This window comes from Crotalus tigris, unplaced genomic scaffold (assembly GCF_016545835.1).
Source record: "Crotalus tigris isolate CLP2741 ecotype Arizona unplaced genomic scaffold, ASM1654583v1 scf7180000018106.563195, whole genome shotgun sequence".
Lineage (NCBI taxonomy): Eukaryota > Metazoa > Chordata > Lepidosauria > Squamata > Viperidae > Crotalus > Crotalus tigris.
In genome coordinates, this window is record NW_024096827.1 from 144,424 (window position 1) to 169,075 (window position 24,652).

General features: G+C 42.2%; 1 protein-coding gene across 6 annotated transcripts in view; it reads right to left on the reverse strand.

Annotated features, from left to right (window-relative positions):
* Window positions 1-16,356, reverse strand: part of LOC120310059 (reversion-inducing cysteine-rich protein with Kazal motifs-like) — a 121,068-nt gene extending 104,712 nt beyond the window's left edge. For 2 of the 6 annotated variants that reach the window (XM_039348002.1, XM_039348003.1), the window contains exons 1-2: window positions 16,046-16,264; window positions 8,852-8,910 (exon numbers count right to left, since the gene is read on the reverse strand). In XM_039348002.1, the coding sequence (XP_039203936.1) occupies window positions 8,852-8,910; window positions 16,046-16,145 (159 nt within the window). In that variant the 5' untranslated portion in view covers window positions 16,146-16,264. Of the gene's footprint in view, window positions 1-8,851; window positions 8,911-16,045 lie in introns of all 6 variants that reach the window. The other 4 variants (XM_039348001.1, XM_039347999.1, XR_005557257.1 and 1 more) reach the window with 4 other exon arrangements.
* Between the last annotated feature and the right edge of the window lie 8,296 nt (window positions 16,357-24,652).

Below are 24,652 nucleotides of genomic sequence, written 5' to 3' on the forward strand. Positions count from 1 at the left end.
GAAAGGGCTACCCTGGAAGGGTACCACCCGAGTGCCCTCAGGATCAAAGCCCTTCAGCGCAGTCATAATGCAAAGCAGGCCGGTCACTTTGGGTTCCTGAAATCAGCATATAGGGGGTAGGCACCATTTGATGCAATGTCACAGTGATCTCTGAGTGACAGCTCTTAAATCCTGACAGAAACAAATAGAGCCATCCAACTTTTTAACAGGCTGTATTGGTGTATTATAGGGACTAACCCAGTGGTTCTCAACCTTTTTATACCGGTGACCCCAATAATAAGTACGCGACGCGCATGCGCGGTGTGGAGCGCATGCGCAGTGCTGCCCCCTGCGCCGGCTGAGGCATAGCCGGCAAGGGGTGGCGGCAGACAGGCCCGGACGCTCCCGGGCGGCCGCGGCGGCGCAGGGCAACCACTGGCTGGGCCACCAGCTGGCCCAGCCCAAGGCAGGTAAGGCACCTGCCGGGCCCCACGCACACCAGCAACCCTCCCTGCACCCACCGGCCTCCCACCTCCCACCCCCGACCCTCTTTTACTTACTTTTTAGTTGCTCAACAGGGAGGTAAGCTCTGCAGACTGTTCCCCTTGCAGCACCGTTTGCAGACTGGGGCTTTTGGCGGGCTCAGCAGGGCAGAGACAACCCTGGACAATTCCTATTGGCTTTTGAAAGCCAATAGAATTAGACTCTGTTCAAGAGAGTCTATTCTATTGGCTTTTGAAAGCCAATAGAATTAGACTCTGTTCAAGAGAGTCTATTCTATTGGCTTTCGAAAGCCAATAGAATAAGAGGGAGTAGCACAGCTAAGGAAAAGGGGAAAAATGGCGGAAAAAATGGCGGATCACGTTGTTTGGCGACCCCCGTGAAATGGTCGTTCAACCCCAAATGGGGTCGCGACCCACAGGTTGAGAACTGCTGGACTAACCGTTTCCCTTAGAAGCCCATAAGCAAGGAAATTAGTAATAAGGGGCTCTAACCCTTGTCAAGCCTCCAAGCTAATTGGATATTGATGAATGGAGACTGGCAGTGCATCAGGGTGAAAGGCTACTTCCACCAGAACTGCGTTAATAGCCTGGTCAAGGACCCCTGAATACTATACACTGGAGTCAACAAAGCAATCTAACAAACCAGGACACTCATGTGTGTCCTCAGAGGAGGAAAGTTGAAGGGTCAGGATATGCCAGGCTTGTTCAGGGGGAACTGATAATTTAATCTGGTCCCCTTTGAAACAGATAGTTGCCTGTAACTTAGCAAGTAAATCACACCCTAAAAGGGGCATAGGGCAATCTGGAAAGTAAATAAATTGATGAGTAAGGCGAGTATCACCTAAGGCAATGGTTCTTAACCTGGGCAATATCGCCCCCAGGGGGCGATTTCATTTTTCAGGGGGGCCATGGAATGAAAAGGGGACAATATGGGGGCGATGGAGCAAGACGTTTTGGGGACATTTTTGAGCCTGCCCCTGCGGCTCCAAGCCTCCTCCGCCATTTGGAGAGAAAGATAGAGAGAGGCACTTGTGCTTCTCCTCATGCAGATTTCCCCCCTCACAGGGCTCCTGGTTGGCCCTGTGCCCAGGTGCCCCGCCTCCTGGGACAAGCGCAGCCAGGAAGTCCATTTCCCTAGCTGGCCCCATTCCAGATGCACGTGGCCGGGGAACCGCACAGGGGAGCCCAGGGATCCTCGCTGGGAGCAGCCCACCAGAGCCTCAGCCTAGCGGGCCAGCCTTCCTGCAAGACACGGCCCTGAGGGAGAGCTGCCCCTGCGATCCCCAGCCATGGGACTGTTGGCCCAGCTGGCCGGGAAGGCACGCCGGAGTTCTGGCTGCTTTGAGAGGTGAGTAGAAGATGGGGGGAAGAGAAAGGGAGGGGGAGGCATTTTCCAACCAGACCTGCGGGAGCGCTTCCTCCTGGGGTCCGGCGCCAGCTTCCTTGCCCTCCTCATCCCCTTCTTCCTCCTGTTGCCCCCGGGTGGCAGTCCTGGCTGGGGTGGCAGCCGGCGGGGGCATCGCTCCCTGGGTGATGTTGGTGGGTTGTGGATGGCCGGGAGCATCGTGCGTTGCGGAGCGGCCCCAGCTCCTCCAGCAGCTGATGGGGGTGTTCTGTATATGCCCTGTGAGTTAAGCCCAGGGAGGCTGGCGGCGCGAGGGGAGGCTTGGTGATGCAGCCGATGGGCGGGGCATTCCGCAGATGCCCCATGGCCCCGACTTGAGCTCAGCGACACCAGCAGTATGTGGGACGGCCTGCCAACGTGACCGTGAGCCGGGGCATCCCTGCAGGCCCGGCGGGCAGCGGAGCTGGGTGCCTCCAGCGGCAACGGGGTCTTCTGCTGCCTCCTGCCCCCCCTCCCCACCCCTTCGGTGCCCTCTGCCTTTCATTTTCTCTCTGTCTGTCTTTCTCCTCACCTAGAGAAAGAAGGGGGAGGGAGGGAGAGGAAAGAGAGAGGGAGAGGGGAAAGAGAAAAAAGAGAGAAAGAAAAAGAGAGGAAGCGCAAGTGCATCTCTTTCCCCTCTCCTCACCTGGAGAAAGAAGGGGGGAGGGAGAGGAAAGAGAGAAAGAGAGAGAGGGGGGAAGAGAAAAAGAGAGAGAAAGAGAGAGAGGAAGCGCAAGTGCCTCTCTCCCCCCCCCTCTCTCCTCACCTGGAGAAAGAAGGGGGAGGGAGGGAAAGAAAGAGAGAGGGAGAGGGGAAAGAGAAAAAGAGAAAGAGAGAGAGGAAGTGCAAGTGTCTCTCTCTCTCTCCCCCCCTCTCTCTCTCTCTCACACACACACACACAGAGTGGGGAAAGAGGACTGGCAGGCCAAGGGCAGATAGAGGGAGGGAGGGAGGGAGGGGGAGGGAGAGAGAGAGAGAGAGAGAGAGAGACCCTTTTGCCATCTAAAATGAAGATAACACTGAAGATAGAGATAGATAGATAGATAGATAGATAGATAGATAGATAGATAGATAGATAGATAGATAAATAGATAGAATAAAGATTAAAAAGGATATATGCAGTATTATCTTCATTTTAGATGTCAAAAGGGTTTTGCGGCTCCCAGTGTTTTGTTTTCGGTGGAAAATGGGTCCATGTGGCTCTTTTGAGTGTTTTGGGTTGCTTACCCCTGCTCTACCCATACAGTGGTGCACCATTGGCCAGAACGGGCAGTGATGGAGGGGGGAGCGCTTCTTTCAAAACATTGCATGCTGTTTTGTGTGTCTCTTTGTATTGTACTTTTTTAGCGTGCACTCCAGTTCGATATTATATTTTTTGTGTGTCTTTTTAATCCTTTTTACAGTGTGCGTAACTACATATACTTTCCTCGAATCTTAATTTAGTTTCAGAGTTTTCGTCTTGAAATTCTTAGTTCCTGCATTGCGGTTTGTTCTTATGCCCTTTTTATATTTCTTTTTGCATCTTAAATTTCACTTGTAATTCAATCATTAAATGTTATTGTTTTTCTTTTCGGGCATTTCACTTTCTTGCAATTGAATGTTATTTTCAATGGTCATTACATTTGAGTGTCTTGAATAAATAAGATAATAATGAAATACATGTATCACGTAGTTTGGGAATAAAGTGACGGGGGCACCAAAATTTTTCACACAGTTGAGATATGGGAAAAAGACTGGAAATAAATTATTTGCATCATATGTCCTGATGACAATTTAAAGAAAACAAAAAAAGTGTTTGCATAAATTGAAGAATTATTTCCTATGTTGTGATTGAGAGGTTATGTTGGGGGAGGGGCGCGATGACAACTTCCTCATTGGCTCAAGGGGGCGATTCGTTCAAAAAGGTTAAGAACCACTGACCTAAAGAACATTCTAAAGGGTCAAGTATTGCTACTGACATAGATTGGCCACTGGCCCCAATAACCTGGAAGGTTTATGAGGAAGAATTTCCAAGAGGCTTATTTAATACTGAATGTGATCCCTGTATCAATCAAAAAAGGCATTGCTTTCCCTCTGACTTTAAACTTTACCAGGGATGCAGAGGGAGAATCATTTGAAAGAGCAGGGAGACAAAGGCCCCTCAGCCTGACTCCCCTAGTATTTAAAACATGATTGTGGAGTAACACGCCCTATAGGACGGCTGGGAAGGGAACGTAAAGGATATTCCCTGCCCCAGTGGCCAAATTTCTTACATATACGACATTGGTCCTGTCTTAGGGCAAAAGATTGTATTGGACATTCCAGGGGTACCTGGAATCTTGGTGGCATCGTTCCACTTTTCTCCGAGGGGACCCTACTCTCCTCGACACTCTCTTCTGCGAGTCCCATTTCTTCCCCCTCCCTCTGGGGGTACTTGTTATAGAGCTTGACCCAGCAAAACAACACTTTGTTTTTCATCCCTTTTAACCTCTTTGTCTGTCACTTCTGGTTTTGAGACATGGGTTTTATAAGCTACTTCCAACAATTTTCCAATTGTGTCAGCTGAAGCCCCTTCCAGCTTCTGTAATTTATGCCTAATATCTGGTGCACTCTGCCCAATAAAGAGCATGTTCTGGAGCTTCACTATATTATAAGAGCCGAGGTGGCGCAGCAGTTAAGAGTGCAGTATTGCAGGCCACTTTAGCTGACTGTGTTCAGCAGGTCAGCGGTTCAAATTTCACCGGCTTAAGGTTGACTCAGCCTTCCATCCTTCCGGGGTAGGTAAAATGAGGACCCAGATTGTTGGGGGCAATGTAAATATATATATATATATATACATTGCTTACTGGTGTACACCGCTTAAAGAGTGCTTGCACTTAAAGCGGTATATAAGTCTCATAAATAAATAAATAAATAAATATTTTCTGAAGGCTTCGTAAAGGTGCTCAAGGAAGTCACTGGAGCTCTCTGATAGCAATTGATGAACATCGTAAATTTTGCCCAGATTTTTCTGTTTAGGGGTAGCAGTTTGCAATGCAGAGACAAGAAGGTCTTGAAAGCCTTTTAAGTGTTCATATTCTTTGCTTTCATAAGTATCAATGACCATCTAGGGTCAGTTTCAGTACAAAGAACCTTCCTTTCTTCAGCTAATCTTTTTGCAGTATTTCCTACCAGACGTCTTTCCTCTGATGTTAAAAAGACATCCAGCGTGGCTTGGAGGTCTGCCCAGTTAGGGTTGTGAGTTCGAATAATAGACAGAACCAATTCAGAATATTTGTGTGGGGCTGCAGCATAAGAACCTAATCAGTCCTTCAATGCATAAAGGTTAGAAATGGAGAAGGAGGTATGAACCAGGCAATTATTAGTGACCCCCCTTCCAATTGTTACCTTCTCTGTAAGGGGGTAAATCCCCTTACAAGGTGGCGGAGCAGAGGATAAAGCAGGAAAAGTTGGTGCTGTGGGAAGGTGCCACAACCCACAGTCCTCAAACATTTGCTTATTCCTTTGTAAAATCCAAAAAAGTGCATAATAAGCTTGTTGATCATGATCCATGCCTCTTTGAGCATAATCTCCCATAGTTTCAAAAAAACCCAAATCTATGGACCCCCCTTTGGGCCAAACAGTAGGCATATCCTGATGCCAGAGGGCATTGTACTTAGTTAGAATTTCAATTTTCATATCCTGACGGGTTTTAAGCTTATCAAAGTTCCTGATAACACACTCAAGGGGGCTGAGGGCACGTTCTTTTTTTTATTCATTCTAACAAGTTTTCTTTGGGCTGAGCTCATGTGTTTAAATCTCTCACACCACGTGCACAGCCTGTTGAGCCACAAGAGATCCACCAATTCTCTTTGTGATGTAGGGACCCCCAGTTAACAGCTTAACAGCCTCGCAGGGGTGTACAGGTGGCTGGAATTGTATCACGCCTAGGCCTGGTCAACAGTGGGAAATATATAAGGAGCAACCACAAATCTCAGATCACAAGTTCAACACTCACAACCTGTTGGAGCACGAGAGTACAAGCTTGCCCCCCTTGCTTTCTAAATGCCCCCCAGATATGCGGGGGGTCTAGGTGCGGATGAGGCAAACTCTTCCACTCAGCTCTGGTCAACAGTGGGAAATGATTGAAGGAAACAGACATGCTGTTACACACATACATACACACTCCCCTGAGCAAGCCTGTGCAATATAAGCTTACCTTATCTTCAGTCCTCCTGAGTATGCAGGAACTAAAGGAAGGCAATAACCACCACAAAAAAAACCTAGTTCTTATTTAAAAGCCACAGTGAAGAGTCAAGAAGGGCACCTCCAGGAAACCCGAGAGCATGCTTGGCGCCTTTCCCCTTCTTGAACCTCCCTAGGACCAAGCACCTCTCCTGGCTGGCTCACTAAAAATGATATGCAGGTTCCGAGGTTTTGCTTGATTAGAAGGCAATTTTGGTGACCAGGCATGAAAAAAGACATTGAGAGTTATGTGAAAAGCTGTGCCACCTGTGCTGCTATGAAGAAACATCCTGGAAAGCCTCCAGGGCTCCTGCAGCAAATAGCTGACCCTTTCCGCCTTGGGAAGAAATAGCTATGGCTTTTATAGTGGACCTGCTCCTGAGAGCAAAGGAAATACTATAATATGGACTGTGATTGATCTATTTTCCAAATAAGCTCATTTCATCGCTTGTTCAGGGCTTCCCTCTGCTCAGAAACTGACCAATATGTTTTTGAAGCACATCTATCAGCTCCATAGAGCTCCTAAGCAGATTATTTCAGATAGAGGGGTTCAATTCGTTCTGGGGGGGAGTTCGTTAAGCTTATTGGGTTTACTCAGGGACTTTCATTGGCAGTACTAATGGGGCAGCTGAACATGCGAACTCAATGGTGGAGCAGTACCTCAGATGCTATGTTACTTACCAGCAGACTAATTGGGCCAATCTTCTGCCTTTCGCTAAAGTAGCCTATAATAATACTGTGTACAGTAGCACTGGCCTTATAACATTTAAGATAATTACTGGGAGGGATTTTGTGCCTATGCCTGAGTACCCCCAGGAGTCACCTGCCTCCCAAACTTTGGATCAGTGGGTGACCTCCTTCCAAAGTGTTTGGGCGAATGTAAAGAAAGCTTAACCCAAGCTGCTAAGTTTACAAGGAGCAAGCTGATAAGAAACGCTCCCCTCAAAGACCATTTTATATTGGGGAAAAGGTTTATCTTTCAACTAAATATTTGAGATTGAGATTACCCAGCAAAAAATTGGGGCCAAAGTTTCTGGGTCCTTTTCCTATAACCAAAATCATAAATCCTGTTACTGTGGAGTTAAAGCTTCCACGGCTTTTGGGGAAAGTCCACCATGTGTTCCATTGTAGTCTGTTGAAACTGTTTCTGAATCCTCTTTAAAACCTATTCTAAAGAAGCTACCGGGTCCAATAGTGGTAGAAGGAGAAACACATTATGAGATAAAATGAATTCTTGATTCTAGGTTGTACTAGGGGAAGTTACAATATCTCATTCAGTGGAAAGCCTATCCAATGTCAGAAGTTACATGCGTGAAATATACAAATGTGAAAGCAGAAAGGTTAATACAAAATTTTTACAAGAAATATCCTCACAAGCCTCAAGGAAATGCTTGTTTCCCCTACAGGAGACTCTTTTCTTTTAAGAGGGGCCGACTGTCAACTCTACACTGAGTGTGGGTATAGCCATTTTTTTTTCTTATTCTAGATTGCCACATAGAACGGAGGGAGGGGGGTTACCCAGGTGTTTCATTAGTCAAAATAACTTTCTATCCTATGGGAACCATGGTCATGTACTTCTCCCGCAATCAGGGACTGGCTGTTGTATAAAAAAGCCCGCCAAATGAATATATTGGGGAACGTAGTAGATTACATAGTTTTGTGGATGGGACATTATAATTTGTAATTGGGAAATTGTTACTTATATATTCAGATTGGTTTCACTTTTGATTGTGCTGATACTTTGTAACTAATAAACAGTTTCTTTGAGAAATTTTCAAACCTCCAAGTTCTGTTTTATTCGTCTCTGTTTGTTGGAACCATAACAATATTTTGTGAATTATTAATACACGTTTCCTGAGGTATTTGCCCAGGTACTATTATTTCCCCAACATTCAACTATGAAAACAATGAATTCATTTAAATTTTCTACAATTGTTTCATCCATTGTTCATATTAATTTAATTCCATTGTCACCTATGGTCTAACATCCAAATGCATGTTTCCAGCTTTTTATTAGCAATATGTTTCTGAAGATTTTTGCATGTTTTATGTAACAATAGATATAAACTGTTATCTGTTTAAAATTTTCAGTTGCAATTCAAAATACCAAAGTGACATTCTGGGAACAAGCAAGAAAAAAGGTGATATACAAAACAGAATTAAAAAATGCAAAACAGAATTAAAAATATAAACTGATTTATAAATTATGCCTTCATATAGAACAGTGGTTCTCAACCTTTTTAATGCCGCGACCCCCAACCGGTCGTAAGTCGAGGACTACTCAACCGGTCGTACGTCGAGGACTATTCAACTGGTGCAGCACCGTTTGCAGAATGGAACTTTTGGCGGGCTCAACAGGGCAGAGACAGCCTGGACAATTCCTATTGGCTTTTGAAAGCCAATAGAATTAGACTCTATGCAAGAAAGTCTATTCTATTGGCTTTCAAAAGTCAGTAGAATAAAAGGGAATAGCACAGCTAAGGAAAAGGGGGGGGAAAATGGCGGATTGCGTTGTTTGGCGACTCCCGTGAAATAGTCGTTCGACCCCAAATGGGGTCCCAACCCACAGGTTGAGAACCATTGATAAAGAATGAAAGAACTGGGACTATGATTACTCATACAATTAAGCTTAAAATTCGCTCATAATTAAAATATGTTCGTGAAAATATCTGGATGACACTAAAGATCTCAGGCTTAACACTTTACCATTAAAGGTGATAAACACATGGAAATATATAACATTAGAATACAAAGTTTAGCATAAATTCAGAAACTAACTTACCAGTTCACAAACATCATGACACATTAAGTTATTCTTCGCAAGGTAACAGCATGATGCACCTGTACGAAAACATACTTTTCAACCTCAATAAATATTTGCATTTTATAATGTTAATGGAACTTTTTTTTATACTTGTTGTTTAGAAGTTCTACTTTAAAACTGAACACTGAAATGATAGCCATTGCCAAGCTTCTTGCAATAGCACATAATCAAAGCTGTAAAAATTATACAAACTCAGTAAGATGTTTAATTCAAAAATTAGGGGTAAAAGATAAAATGTAGGATACTACAACAGACCCCCTCCAATCCTTCATTTATTATTGAAGCACAAAAAAGGTACAAATTTTTCCAACATTTTAATTTTTTTCTTTCCAAGCTTTTTATAGCCAGGCTGACTTGTCTTTCATGAGGTAAACTACTAATGAACTCCTCTCCTATCAAATGGTTGTTTATACCTAGCATAATTTTCTAGTATTTTCCAATCTCACTATAATTTGTTGCAATAGTCTCATTGCCAGGAAATTTCTCCTTAGTTGTAGGTTGCTTCTCTCTTTGATTAGTTTCCACCCATTGCTTCTTCTCTTGACTTCTGGTGCTAGAAAATAAGTTGACCCCTTCTTCTTTGTGGCAGACCATCAAATACTGGAACACTGCTATCATGTCATTCTTAGACTTTTTTTCACTAGCCTAGACATACCCAATTCCTGCAACCATTCTTCATATGTTTTAGCCTCCAGCCCTCCTGATCATCTTTGTTGCTCTTCTCTGCACTCTTTCCAGAGTCTCAACATCTTGTTTTATATTGTGGTGTGTGATGAACTGGAGGAGCCGAGGTGGCGCAGCAGTTAGAGTGCAGTACTGCAGGCCACTTTAGCTGACTGTGTTCAGCAGGTCAGCGGTTCAAATCTCACCGGCTCAAGGTTGACTCAGCCTTCCATCCTTCCGGGGTAGGTAAAATGAGGACCCAGATTGTTGGGGGCAATGTAAATATATGTATACATTGATTACTGGTGTACACCGCTTAGAGAGTGCTTGCACTTAAAGCGGTATATAAGTCTCATAAATAAATAAATAAATAAATTTTCATAGGAAAGGTGGTGGAGATTGCAGAATAGACTTATTATATGCAACCAGAAGACAACTGTTAAGAAATTATGTTCTTCAATCTTCAGGAAAACCTCCAAGTGCTGCAGAGTTATTCTCAACAGACTCTTATGACTTTGGGGAGTGAAATGCAACCATTTGGAAAAATTCCAGTTATAATTTAAAGAAAAAGTTTTATTATCAAGAATCAGTCAATGATATTTGCTCCTGGACAGATCAGAGACAATGATTGCAGTGGGTTAATGATAGATTATAAGTCTTTTGTGGACAAAGTAGACCACAATCTACTTCTTGGTAAACTAGAAAAATGCGGGATAGACAGCATCACCACCAGATGGATTTGTAACTGGCTGACAAGCCATACTCAGTGAGTAGTCTTTAATGGTACTATACCTATATGGAGGGAAGTAAGCAGTGGGGTACCACAAGGTTCCGTCTTAAGCCCAGTACTCTTCAATACCTTCATAAATGACTTAGATGGGGGAATAGAAGGGGAACTCATCAAATTTGTAGATGACACTAAGCGGGCAGGAATAGTCAACACCCCAGAAGACAAGCACAGAATCAAAAAGGCTTGAACAATGGGCCCTACCCAATAAAATGAATTATGATGTGGAAAAAAGCAAAGTTTTACATTTAGGGAGAAGAAAACAAAGGTATAAGTACAGTTTAGGTGAAACCTGGCTCAAAAACAGTAACTGTGAGAGGGACTTTTGGGACAACCATGACCTGGATGACCGAGAATCTTCAGTCATTTAGCTATGCACTTTAGGATGAACATCCTTTGAATGGTATGGGAGCATGAATGGATTTCCAGACAAATTGCAGACTACAGGAATCATTTGCGCTGCAGTCTGAGAGGGAGACAACAGACTCATCCCCAATAGCCTGTGTCTGTGGTCAACAGTGAAGGGACACAGGGCAGAAAACATTCTGCAGAAAGCACAGCTCCACAAAAGTCCTTTCAGAAGTTCCAAGAAGGCTCTACATTCAGTTGCACTATTCAGGTGACTCTGAGAACACAGACAAATCTCCAACTGGCCTCAAGGACTCTCTAAAAGGCAAATGACCAGTTGTCTTCAAGGAATATAAATCCTTCCATTCCCCACCATCTAATCAGAGCTGAAGAAGCTTCTTGGATGAGAAGCAAAACATTTTCAAAGAAAAACCAGGAAGCCCAGTTGCCTCTTGAAAAAGCACCTTTGGGATGACCTTGGAGTCCTAATGGATGATCATTTAAACATGAGCCAGCAGCCAAAAAAGCTAATGCAGTCCTTGGTTGTATAAACAGAGGCATAGAATCAAAATCACGTGAAGTTTTAGTACCACTTTATAAAACGTTAGTAAGATTAGACCTGAATATTGCATCCAGTTTTAATCACCACACTACAAAAAAGATGTTGACACTTTGGAAAAAGTTCAAAGAAGAGCAACTAAAATGATTAAAGGCCTGGAGACTAAAACATGTGAAGAAAGGTTGCAGGATTTAGGTTTGGCTAGTCTAGAGAAAAGAAGGACTAGGGGTGACATGATAGCAGTATTCCAGTATTTGAGGGGCTACCACAAAGAAGGGATCATATTATTGTTCAAAGCACCAGAGGGCAGGACAAGAAACAATGGATGGAAACTAATCAAGGAGAGAATTAACTTGGAATTAAGGAAAAACTTCCTAACAGTGAGAAGAATTAATCAATGGAACACCTTGCCTTCAGACATTGTGGGTGCTTCATCACTAGAGGTTTTTAAGACAAGATTGGACAACCACTTGTCTGAAATGGCATAAGGTCTCCTGCTTGAGCAGTGGGCTGGACTGGAAAACCTCCAAGGTCCTTTCCAGCTCTATTCTGATTGATTGTTATTTTGTTTTCAAGAGAAAAGATTTCTTCTCTGAGAATCAACAGTATATATTGTATGAAGCAAAAAATGTGAAGTTATGCTAAATGGGCAAATAATCATACACATAACATGTAGAAAGCACCATCTAGGCTGTTAGCTAGAATTGCTGCACAGCAGGTTTTTTAATATTAGCTTTACAGTGTGTAAACAAACGCTTTGAGAAAGGATATGGAAAGAGAGAAGAGGTAGCCTTAGGTTCTACGCAATGAATATTTTAACAATAAAAAAGAACTCGCTGCTGGTAGTAGATATAGCTATCCTTTAAGTTTCCATTCAAATTTCATGAGCAATTGGAAAGAATTCAGAGCTGATGGTCAAGTCTGATTTCTCATGGCTCACTTCAGATAACATCTACAATTTACTGATTGTACTGGGTAAGAAATATACTTCTCACCTATTCTCCATTTTTACCAATATATTTGCAAGGTATTTTTTACAATTCTTTCTCTTTTTTTCTTTTTTAAACTTTATTTCTGTGGCTTGCAGGAACTCATGCAAGAATGTATGCTGTGCTCAAAATATTACCAATTGGCAATGGTCAGTCAATGGAAGATTGCAACGAAAAATTGAACTGAGTATTTATTATACCATATACACCCATCCTTCATCAATAGACTCTAGCCATCAAAACAGCAAATAGTGAACCAAAAATGAATTACAACATTTAAAATTATGTCATAGAAAATATTAAAATCAGCTTTGATTACTTTATTCTTTTTAAAATGATTTTTCATAATACTTTGAAGTTGAAATTGATGTTTAAACCATCCAATCCAAGCAAAGCAAGAATTCAGATTAAAGCATTCTCAACAGAGGCTGCCCAAACTTGACTTGAAAATATTAATGATATATATTCAACTACTTCTGCAATTTATACCATTCTTTGTTTTTAACTGTTCAATTGAAATCTGCCTTCTTGCAGCTTAAGACTATTATTCATCATGGGACATTAAAGAACAAAACATATCTTCCTACTGAATAACTTTAAATACAGCAAGATTGTGATTAATACAAATTGGAATAATGCATTATTCAATTTAGTGTGTATTTAGTGATCTCAAGTTGCATTTACAGCAAACCAAAATTCAGTTAATGTGAGGTTAGCTCATGTGCAGTTGAGGTTACCAAGTTACTGTTAGATGCTGTTATCTCAATATGCACTGAATTCAATAAATACTTCACATGTGTATGTGCTGCTCCTGCCATTTTTGTGATTTTTTAAATTGTTTTAAGAAGTTCCCTTAACAAAGTAGACAAAAGGAAGATTTATTCAGTTAAAAACTGTACAGTACCAGGCACAAAAAAGAAGAGGTTCATTCCATTCCGTGGATTTTATTCCATGGATTTCATGGATTCCATCCATTTCATTGATGAAAATCTTAAAAGGGGAAAATGGCTCAAGAAGCTTTGGTAACTTTGAAAAATATGATTATAAAAGCCCAGTCTAGCACAATACTACTTAAAAAAAAAATCCAAGAAAAAAACAGCATGGTTACACAAAGAACTCTGATAAATTAAGAGACAAAAAGGATAAGTATAAAAAAAAATGGAAAGAGAGACATACAAAACTAAGGCAAATACCAGCATATAGCCCAAATCTGCAAAGAGGAAGTTAGGAAAGCTAAGGCTCAGAATGAACTAAGACTTGCAACAAATGTCAAAAATAATTTTAAAAAATTCTTTCAACATATAAAAAAATAAGAAAAAAGTCAAAGAAACAATCGGTCCACTAATGAGAAAAGATAGCAAGGAAGTGACAGGCAGCAGGGAGAAAGACGACCTGCTTAATTCTTTCTTTCCATCTGTTTCATGCAAAAAGAAAAAATACCTCAACCTACCAAAAGGAGAATCGTAAAAGACAGACTACGAATAAAAATTAAAACAGGCAAGAAAATTTTAAGACAATACCTGTCCACTCTAGACAAGTTCAAATTACCAGGACCAAATAGATTACATGCCAGGTTTCTGAAGAAGCTGGCAAACGTGATCTCAGAACCATGAAACCATATGTTTCAAAGATCCTAGAGCACCAGAGAACTACCAGAGGACTGGAAAAAAGCTGATGTGGTTCCCATCTTCAAAAAAAGGGGGGGGGGAACAGATCCAGGAAACTACAGACCAATCAGCCTGACATCAATACCTGGGAAGATCCTGGAAAAGATAATCAAGCAAGATTTTCAGACACGTAGAAGCAAGATCCAGATTGACCTTGACAGACTTGAACACTGGACCTTATCTAACAAAATGAAATTCAATGTAGAAAAAAGTAAGGTTTTACATTTAGGTAAGAAAAACCAACCAGATAAGATTAGTTGAAACTTGACTCAATAGCAGTAACTGACAGGAAACAATAGTTGGAAACTAATCAAGGAGGGAAGCAACCTAGAACTAAGGAGAAATTTCCTGACAATGAGAACAATAAACCAGTGGAATGGCTTGCCTTCAAAAGTTGTGGATATTCCATCACTGGAGGTTTTTAAAGAGACTGGATAGTCATTGTCCGAAATAGTATAGGGTCTCCTGCTTGAGCAATGATTGGACTAGAAGACCTCCAAGTCTGTTCCAACACTTGTTATTCTGTTATTCTTTTATTCAATAGCAAAAAGTTAAGGAAAAGCCATGGATTGCAGTAATCCAGTAAGAACAAAAGTAAATTATTTCATAATGTTAACAGAAGCTATAGGTTCTGGGCAGTCACCAGGAGTCAAAATTGATTCAAAGGCACAAAACCTACCAATGGTTAAAAAAGCCTACCATGATACAAATTGCCTTTGAAGCTTTAATTCAGAGAAGATGGAAGATAGTTGCTAGAAACTATGTCTTAGATATACTGATGTATCTGGGAAAATTTAACTTTGAAAAGAAAAGATTTGAGGCAGCATACAATAACAATTTTCAAATACTTGAAAGAGCATCACACGAAAGTCTTTGCAGAATTTATTTAAATTATAGTAAATCAAATTGTGACTGAATCTTTTTTTTTAAATCCCTAACAATAAGAACAGTTTTACAGAAGAACCAATTAGCCAAAGGAGACTCCAAGAGGTTGGATTTAATGATTTAAATAATCTTTTGAAATTTCTCACTGAATTATGTGCAGTTTGTGAGAGTACCCTTTGCCCATTCTGTCAACTTTCTTATATGAATATTCAGGGCCACAAAATATAAACTGTAAATTACAATCCACTGATATCATCCTATATCTTCAGTAGTTGCTGTCATTATTTTATGGGGTTAAACATCAAAACAGAACCAACATAATTCCCTGTCTTGATTTTTCAAATGAAGTTGGAGCAGAAATTTTAGAAGAAGTCCAGAAATACAGATAATTATAACATTCCAGCATCAGATGTAATTTTGTCCATCACAGGATAAAAACTGTGTTTAGAATTTCCCAAAGCATTCATGATATATCAGGCAGTTCTATTGGACATCTTCCAGTTCCATACCTGCCATCCTAATCCTAGGGGACAATAAATCTACTCTCTAGAGCTGTGCCCTTATTCTGTAATGATCTATGTTCAAGACTGTTCCCTAAGGCCTTTTTTTTAATCTAAGGAGAATAAACAGAATACATTCTAAATATATTAAAGCAAACATACTTTTAACTATTAACTATTGAAGACAAAACAAAAAACTGAAAATATCTGTATGCCATTATCCATGTGTAAAACTTACATTAAGTTTTGAAACAATAAGAGAAAGCATAATAAAATATTTCTATTCCATTCCTGTTGAGGATCCAGTTTGGTTTTGTTACAGTTTTTTGTGTGTATTTGCAGCTTGTTTTGATTTAATTTCTGATTTTCTATTCCTTAGACCTTCCGATATCTTCGATCAATGTCTTTTATGTTAAGAGTTTCACCGAAAATATGTACCGTAAATGAATAAAGATAGCACTTTGAGAAAAAAACAAATATGAAATGAATAAATTGTGAATATATAGTGAAAATATTCAAATTCCGAGTAATTTTGTTAAACTCCGTTTTAATGAATTTCTGAGATAATATACATAATTCGACGGGCATCCTTGATTTCTTTTTTTAAAAAAATATTTAAAACGCATTATCAGCAATTTCCTCAAACTTCAGCCAACCCCCACCGGCTGCAACCCGGTTAATTAGCGGGTTGGTTGAGATGGTTTTGAATGTATAGCTGCCCAGCCTACGATTTGTTCCCGGAACCATTACTTACCCGTCATGCCTGGGAGGAACAACAGTAACACGGGGATGATTAACAGGTCTGTCTGACTTCGTCCATTCTCCCGCTGTGGACGAACGCCTCGAGTCGCCATAGCTCGTTCTTTGCCATCCGCCCCATCCGCCAGCCACCCCGGCGCCTTTTCATTGGCTGACGGATCCCTCCAGTCCCGACCGATCGTCTGAGACAGGATAGAAGGCTATGCGGGAGGGACACCTTAAGAATCCGGGGAGAAAACGTTTTCTGCTGTTTCGCGACATTTTTAGCGATCGGAATATTGGCAGGCTGTTTTTGCGAGTTTTATATAGAAGTTATAAAGTATTTTATATCAAAGACTTTAATTAATTTATCTAGCAGAGTATAATCTCTTGCCGGCCTATTTCTCCCTAAAAGGAAATTACAATTCCCATCTGTATAATTATCCCAAAGAATTAGACGAAGAAAAGTGAACCATGAAAAAAGTCATGGTTCTATTTAGAAAAATTAAAAGGATTTGAGAAAACCGCTAATATTATGTAGCATATATGCATTTTGACATTTGACTAATGTGGAGAAAAACAAAGTTTTACATTTAGGCAGGAAAAGTCAAAGGTACAAGTACAGATTGGGCAAGACCTGGCTCAAAAACAGTAACTGTGAGAGGGACCTTGGAGTCCCAGTGGACGATCACTTGACTATGAGCCAGCAGTGCCCAGCAGCAACCAAAAAAATACAATCCTGAGTTGTATAAACAGAGGCATAGAATCAAGATCACACGAAGTATTATTACTGCTTATAGTAAGACCACACCTGGAATACTGCAGCCAATTTTGGTTACCATATCATAAAAAAATGTTGAGAGTTTGGAAGAAAAATCAGAGAAGAGCAATTAAGATGATCAAGGGTCTGGAGACTAAAACGTATGAAGAACGGCTGTGGGACTTGGGTATGGCTAGTCTAAAGAAAAGAAAAAATAAGGGAGACATAATTCCAGTGTTTGAGGGGCTGCCACAAAGAAGAGAGGGTCATGTTATTCATCAAAGCACCAGAGGGAAGGACAAGAAACAATGGTTGGAAATTGATCAAAGAGAGAAGCAGCCTGGAATTAAGGAGAAACTTCCTAACAGTGAGGACAATTAACCAATGGAACAACTTACCCCCAGAAATCATGGAAGATTTTTAAGAAGAGACTAGACAGTCACTTGTCTGAGATGGTATAGGTTCTGTTTGAGCAGGGGGCTGCACTAGAAGACCTCCAAGATCCCAGCTCTATTCTATTCTAAGTCCAATGCCATGATTAGTAAGTAGTGCAGTCTAAAGCATTATAGAAAAATACCAGACCTCTGAACACATCCAGTGAAGGGGGAATCTCCCTATTAAATTTACTTTTACTTCTTAAAATGAAAAACTCTGGATTTTTTTCTGTAAAATTAAATTCTATTACTTTCACTCCAATTCTCCAGATCAATAAAACATTTTTATTTCTATATTTTAGCTTTATCTATCCCATGGAATTTTATATCATATGCAAATTTGAGAAGACTATTTTATTTGTCTCTTTATTCAGTCATTTAATAAAATGTTAAAAGAGCAAAAGGCCCAGAACTGTTCTTAGTGACATCTTTTTTTCCAATATTTTATTAAGTTTTATCAGGGTAAGGGAAAAAGAGGATCATTAGAGGTAGTGGAATTCGGGATAGGGTTCAGGGAAAGGTCTAGGGTAGGAATGGGTACAACAATGGGGTTACACTCAATAACATTCCACGCTTTAGCAAGCAAACTATCGTCCAGCTACAAGTATTCAACAGGGTTAGTGTTGTGTCCTGAGCCTGCAAAGGCAGGCTCGGGACGTTGCAATGGTCCCGGGCAGTTGCAAGCTGCCCGGGACCAGACTGGCTGGCGCCGGCGCTCAGGCACATGCGCAAGGCGCGCAGTGTGCCTAAATGTTGCTTTTTGGCCCAGGGATTGTTATTAAGAGAAGCTAAGAGGTTTGCGTGCCTCAGAGTTGTAACTGGGCTACAGAACTACAATAAAGAGGCTGCTGAAACTACGAGATGCTTCGTGACTTATTGCCATTAGCTGAGGACTCAACACTGGCGACGAAGGTGGGATCCCTTACAATTAATTGAAGAAATTGTAAGCTTACCCTGGAGTCCCGAAAGCAGCAAGGAAGATGGCGTTAAACTCAGCAACTGCCTGCCAATACAGCATCGTTGGAGGTAAGCTGGCTGATACACCCTTTCCGTGCTACTGCAAAAATGGCAAAGATAGGAAGACTTTCTGAGTTTGATGTTGCATCCAGAAAGATGGGAGTCTTATGTGGCCAGAGTAGAAAACTATTTCAGAGTAAATCAAGTGAGAGAAGATGGCTTAAAGGCCGCCACCCTGCTGTGTGTTGTGGTCAAGATGCATTTGAAATTGCTGAAAATTTAGCACCCCGTGCACCTCTTGAATCTATTACCTACACAGATTTAAAGAAATTACTAAAAGAACATTTTCAGCCCAAGTTGTCTGTTATTGCATGGAGACATACTTTTGAACAGAGGGATCAACGGGCTGGTGAATCAGCTAAAGAGTACGTTGCTGCATTGAGAAGAGCAGCTAAGCCCTGTGAGTTTAAAGACTTAGAGGAAAGGCTGAGAGACAGATTTGTATGTGGGCTGAGAAACAGAGACTTGCAGCAGAGACTTTTTGCTGAAGAAGACATATCGTTCCAAGATGCCTTGAGAGAGGTTACTGCAGAAGAGGCAGCAGGTGGGGCAATCAAGAATATGAGGCCTATCAGAAGTACTCCAGAAGCTGTTTCCATGCACCATGAGGGAGTCCAAGGGAGCTTGGAAGAGGAACCTGATGAAGAGGTAGATCATTTCTACCCAACCAAAGAAGGAAAGCAGAAGGAAGGCAAAGAGAAGTCTTCAGCTGTACCCAAGTGCTTCGGGTGTGGAGGTCGCCACAAAAGGACCGACTGCAGGTTCTGTTCTGCAATCTGTAGAGCATGTGGAAAGCAAGGCCACATAGCAGCTGTGTGTCTGGGCCGTCAGAAGGTACAACCCCGAGAAGAATTTTGCCTGAAAGGTACCAGGGTCCCCAGCCAAAACAGGGTGGGTTTCTGTGCTTCACGAAGAAGCATTTATAGGACAGGCACACACAAGCCGCTCAAAAAGAAACTGTCACTTAAGGTGAAGTTGCAAGGAGTTCCATTGGTCATGGAACTAGACACTGGGTCTGCACTTTCAATCATTTCCATTCACACATTCAGAAAGATTTGTTCTGGTAGTGGGTTCCAGGCCAAGCTTAGGCCTTCTAATATAGTTCTAACAGATTTTCAAAACTACAAGGTTTGTGTTAAGGGGGAGGCCACCCTTAACGTACAATATAAGGATTTTGAAGGTCCATTAGATGTATTGATAGTGGGGGGTGAGCACACGAGTCTCATAGAACTCGATTGGTTTGAGGCCTTGGGAATACAAGTTACAGGGCTTAATAGCTTGCAAACAGTAGATCTACAGGAAGTCTGCAAAGAATTTGCAGATGTTTTCAACCCACAGCTGGGTACATACAAAGGGCCCCCAGTTTCCTTAAAATTGGCCCCACTGTCACTCCTATCAGAGTAAAAGCAAGGAGAGTACCTTTTGCTTTAAAAGGAAAAATTGATGCTGAATTGGACAAATTGATTCAGCAAGGAGTCTTAGAACCTGTTGACTCCAGTCCTTGGGAAACTCCCATAGTCACGCCTCTTAAGGCTAATGGGGACATTCGCATGTGTGCAGATTACAAATGCACTCTAAATAAGGCATTGCAACAACATGCCTATTCTGTACCTGTAGTCAGCCATATTCTGGCTTCCCTCAAGGGGGGGCGTGTTTTTGCAAAGCTTGATTTAGCACAGGCTTATCAACAGTTACCTGTTGATGAAGCTGCTGCTGTAGCACAAACCATTGTAACACGCGGGGGGGGCATTCAAAGTCAAAAGGCTACAATTTGGAGTAAATGTGGCTCCTGGAATTTTCCAAAGCATAATGGAAAATACTTTGAGGGGTATAACTGGGGTTTGCCCCTATTTTGATGATGTCTTAATTGCTGGAGATTCCACTCAAAATTTAGCTCAGAGATTGAGAGCTGTCCTGGTGCGGTTCCGGAAAACAGGCCTCAAACTTAAAAAGGACAAATGTAAAATTGGAGTGCCTTCTACAGATTTTCTGGGATTCAAAATTGATGCCAATGGGATTCATCCTGCTGAGTCCAAATTAAAAGCTATCATGCAAGCTCCTAGGCCTAAGTCCAAAGCTGAACTACAAGCTTTCCTGGGCCTCTTGAATTTCTATAATTCATTCATTCCTAACAAAGCTAATGTAGCTGAACCACTTCATAGGCTTCTGGACAAACGGGCAGTGTGGCAGTGGTCACAAGCACATGAAGCAAGCTTCAATGAGGTTAAGGCCTTACTCACATCCAATAATGTGCTTGCACATTTTAATGAAACTCTCCCTGTGTGCATCGCTTGTGATGCCTCCCCTTATGGGGTGGGAGCAGTACTTAGCCACCTTAGACCGGATCGAACTCAGGTTCCTGTTGCATACTATTCCAGAACCTTCTGCTGAGCGAAACTACGCCCAGATAGACAGGGAGGCCTTAGCTGTTGTTGCTGGAATTTAAAAATTCCATGATTTTTATATGGCAGACATTTCACGGTCTACACTGACCATAAGCCTCTGTTGGGGTTGTTTACTACAAACAAACAACCCCCCCATATCATCTCCCCAAGGATGCTGAGATGGTCAACCTTTCTGTCAGCCTATGATTTTTCTTTAATTCACAAACCTGGCAAAGAAATGGGCCATGCTGATGGCCTCAGTAGATTACCCTTACAAGTAGTGGAGGCTGATCCTGCCCCTGCCATCAACATCCTTTCCATTCAAGTGCTGCCTGAGTCACCTTTAAATGCCAGGGATGTGGCTGCTGAATCAGCCACAGATCTCACACTCTCTCGTGTCTTATCCTGGGTTTTATCTGGATGGCCAGAGAGTTGTCCGGGCACTGAGTTTCAGAGTTTCTGGCTTAAGAGACATGAGTTATCCACTTTTCAAGGTTGTCTGCTGTGGGGCAGCAGAGTTGTCATTCCTACCTAAATGAGGTCTAGGGTCTTAGGTTCCCTTCACGAGGGTCATCCTGGCATTGTACAAATGAAGGCGCTTGCACGCAGCCATTTGTGGTGGCCTGGGTTAGACAAGGAAATTGAGGCTAAGGTGCATGCATGCCACCTTTGTCAGCGCTCACGCTCAGAAATGCCCCAGGCTCCTGTACATAGATGGGAGGAAACACAGTCACCATGGTCTAGGGTGCACATCGATTACGCTGGGCCCTTTCAGGGTCAATTTTTCTTGGTCCTGATTGATAGCTATTCACAATGGCTTGAGGTTGTACCTGTCTCTTCCACCACCACTGCAAAGACCATTCAAGTACTGAGGGGGATTTTTGCTGCACATGGGCTTCCGGATGTTTTGGTGTCTGACAATGGCCCTCAATTCACTTCTTCCGAATTCCAAGCTTTCTTACAGGTCAACATGATTCGTCATGCCATCTCTGCACCTTTCCACCCTTCCACCAACGATATGGCTGAACGGATGGTCCGCATCACCAAGGATGCTTTAAAGAAACTGACTTATGGGGACTGGCACCACAGGTTGGCTAATTTTCTTCTTGCTTACCGCACCACACCTTCAACTTCTACTGGGAGAAGCCCAGCTGAACTTCGCTGGGGGCGCAAACTGATTACTAAACTTGACCGGTTGCATCCGGACAGACTGCCTTCTAAGGGTACACAACCTAGGGCACCAAGGCAATTGCAAGTGGGTGCCCTGGTATGGACCCGTAACTACGGGCCAGGTCACTTGTGGGTTCCTGCTGTAGTATGCAAGGTTACAGGTCCCTTGTCATACGAGGTCTCGTTGGATGACGGTTGTATCCTGCGACGGCATATCGACCAGCTGCGTACAAGACTGGACTTACCTTCAGAGACTCCTGGTTCTTTTCCGGGGGGGAGGGGGACCTCTGTGGGCAAAGGGATGGGTGTTGGCAGCAGCCAAGCACCAACAGAGAGGCCACAGATGGCCTATCACAAGATTCCGCAAGTGTTCCAAACAGGAATTCGTGGGAACCAACTAGCACACGGGCACCAGTGCCTACTCCAGCCAGGGAGTCACCCAGGGGGCATACTCATCATCCACTAACACCATTCAGCACTCCAGACAGGGAGAATAACCGGGAGCATCCTAATAACTCAAACATTGCAAGAGAACTGGCACATAATCAGTCTACTTGGCACAGCACTGCTACTGTTCCCAGAAGGGGGCATTCACACAGAAAGGTGGTCGGAGGGGCAAATCCCAATTCTGACATCTCCGGCATAGTTGAGGGGGCAACTGAGTTTTGGGGCAGTACTGAAAACCCAGACAGTCCTACTATGGAACTGGGGAGTGGAGGAAGGCAGCTTCACGATAGGTCCAGTATGGGCCTGGGAGGGTCTACAGAGTTGCCCAACAGTGGCAGTCTTCTAGAGGGGCCAGAGAGCCTGCAACTAGGCAGGTCAACCAGGTTATGGAGAGAACAAAGTCCTGGTCTGACGAGCCCGGTGGGCAAGCAAGCAGACCAGGCAACGGGGCACGGTCCATGGGGACCACCAGGGTCTGAGAAAGGGGGCAAAACCATACCATCCCCTGGGCAAAATGTAATTGGAGATTATCAGGGCCTAAGAAGATCACAGAGAGCTAAGAGATCTCCTAAGTACCTTGAAGATTTTGTAACTCTGCTGGTAAAGTAGAAACAGTAAGAGGGTTTTTCTATGGAAAATTGGGAATAGGGGCACAGGGGAATTAATCTCCAGAACAATAGCCCGGCACCATTGGAGCAGGGGTTGGCACACTACGCTCGTGTTGAGGTCGCGTGTAACTATTCATGTAGTTGTAGTCTTAGCAGGCTCGGGACGTTACAATGGTCCTGGGCAGTTGCAAGCTGCCCGGGACCAGACTGGCTGGCGCCGGCGCTCGCGCGCATGCGCAAGGCACGCAGCGCGCCTAAATGTTGCTTTTTGGCCCGGGGATTGTTATTAAGAGAGGCTGAGAGGTTTGCATGCCTCAGAGTTGTAACGGGGTTACAGAACTACAATAAAGAGGCTCCTGAAACTACGAGATGCTTCGTGACTTATTGCCATTAGCTGAGGACTCAACAGTTAGTATAATAATAAGTAACTGTGGTCAACAAAAATAACAAAGATTATAAAACATATCAATTAATCAAGAGAGAAAATCAATCATCTTAATAAATTTCAGTTTTCGTTAACTCATTTTGCTAACCATTGATAAAAGTTTTCCCATGTTTTAAAATAGACTAAGTCTTCTTTCTCTTTAATCTCTAATGTTAATCTGGGACATGACTGTTGAAGTAAAGACAAGGATAGAAAAAGCTTGAACAGCATTCTTCAAAATGAAAAAGGTCTTCTGCAGTCACGACATAAGCCTAAGACTGAAAATCAGGCTTGTCAGATACTATATTTTTTCTATCCTGCTCTATGGAGTAGAGAGTTGGTCTCTGACAGAAGGCCACCTGAAGAGACTAGAAGCATTTGAAATGTGGATTTATAGGCGGCTGTTACGTATAAGCTGGGTTGACAAGATCAGAAATGAGGAGGTGATAAGCCACCTAGGAAAGCCAAGGGAAATCATCAAAACAATTAAAAATCGAAAATTAGAATATTTCGGACATGTGATGCGACAACCAGAAAAATACGGTAACTCCACTTAATCCTCCAGGGAAAGATTGAAGGCAAATGAAGTCCAGGCAGAAGAAGAACATCATGGCTTCAAAATCTAAGGGACTGGTTTGGACAAAACTTAGCAGCACTTTTTCGTGCAGCTGCTGATAAAAACAAGATCGCCAACATGATCGCCAACGTCCGATAACGGATATGGCACAAGAAGAAGTTAATCTGTCCATTTCTGCACATTCTAAAATTTTCCTAATTATAATCTCATCAGATGGTACATCTTCATTTTTCCAGTATTGGGCAAATGCTATTCTTGCAGCTGTCAGTATGTATGTAGTATTAAGTACTCGTTCTCTTTCCCATAATTAGATCCTAGTATTCCTAACAGAAACAATTATGGCCTAAATTCTATCTGTATCTTAGTCATCTTTTCCAGCCATGAATGAATCTTAAACCAATATTTCTTTGCATTAGGGCATACCCACCAGATATGATAATAAGTGCCTGGCTTTTGTTTACATTCCCAACAGTTATTCAAGACATTTTTAAACATTTTTGCTAACCTTACTGGTGTCGTGTGCCATCTATAAAACATTTTATACAGATTTTCTTTATATGAAGCTGCTTTAGTCAGTTTAATGTTTCTATCCCATAACTTTTGCCAAGCTTCTAAGTCTATAGAATATCCAAAGCTTTTTGCCCATACTATCATTGTCTCTTTTACTTGTTCTTCTTCCATCTTCCATTTTAGCAGAAATCTATAAAGTTTCTTAATCAAGTTTTCATCTGTTTTCAAGAGTATTTGATCAAATTCTATCTGTTCTTTATAAAATCTCACTGTCTTTAAATCTTTCTCATAA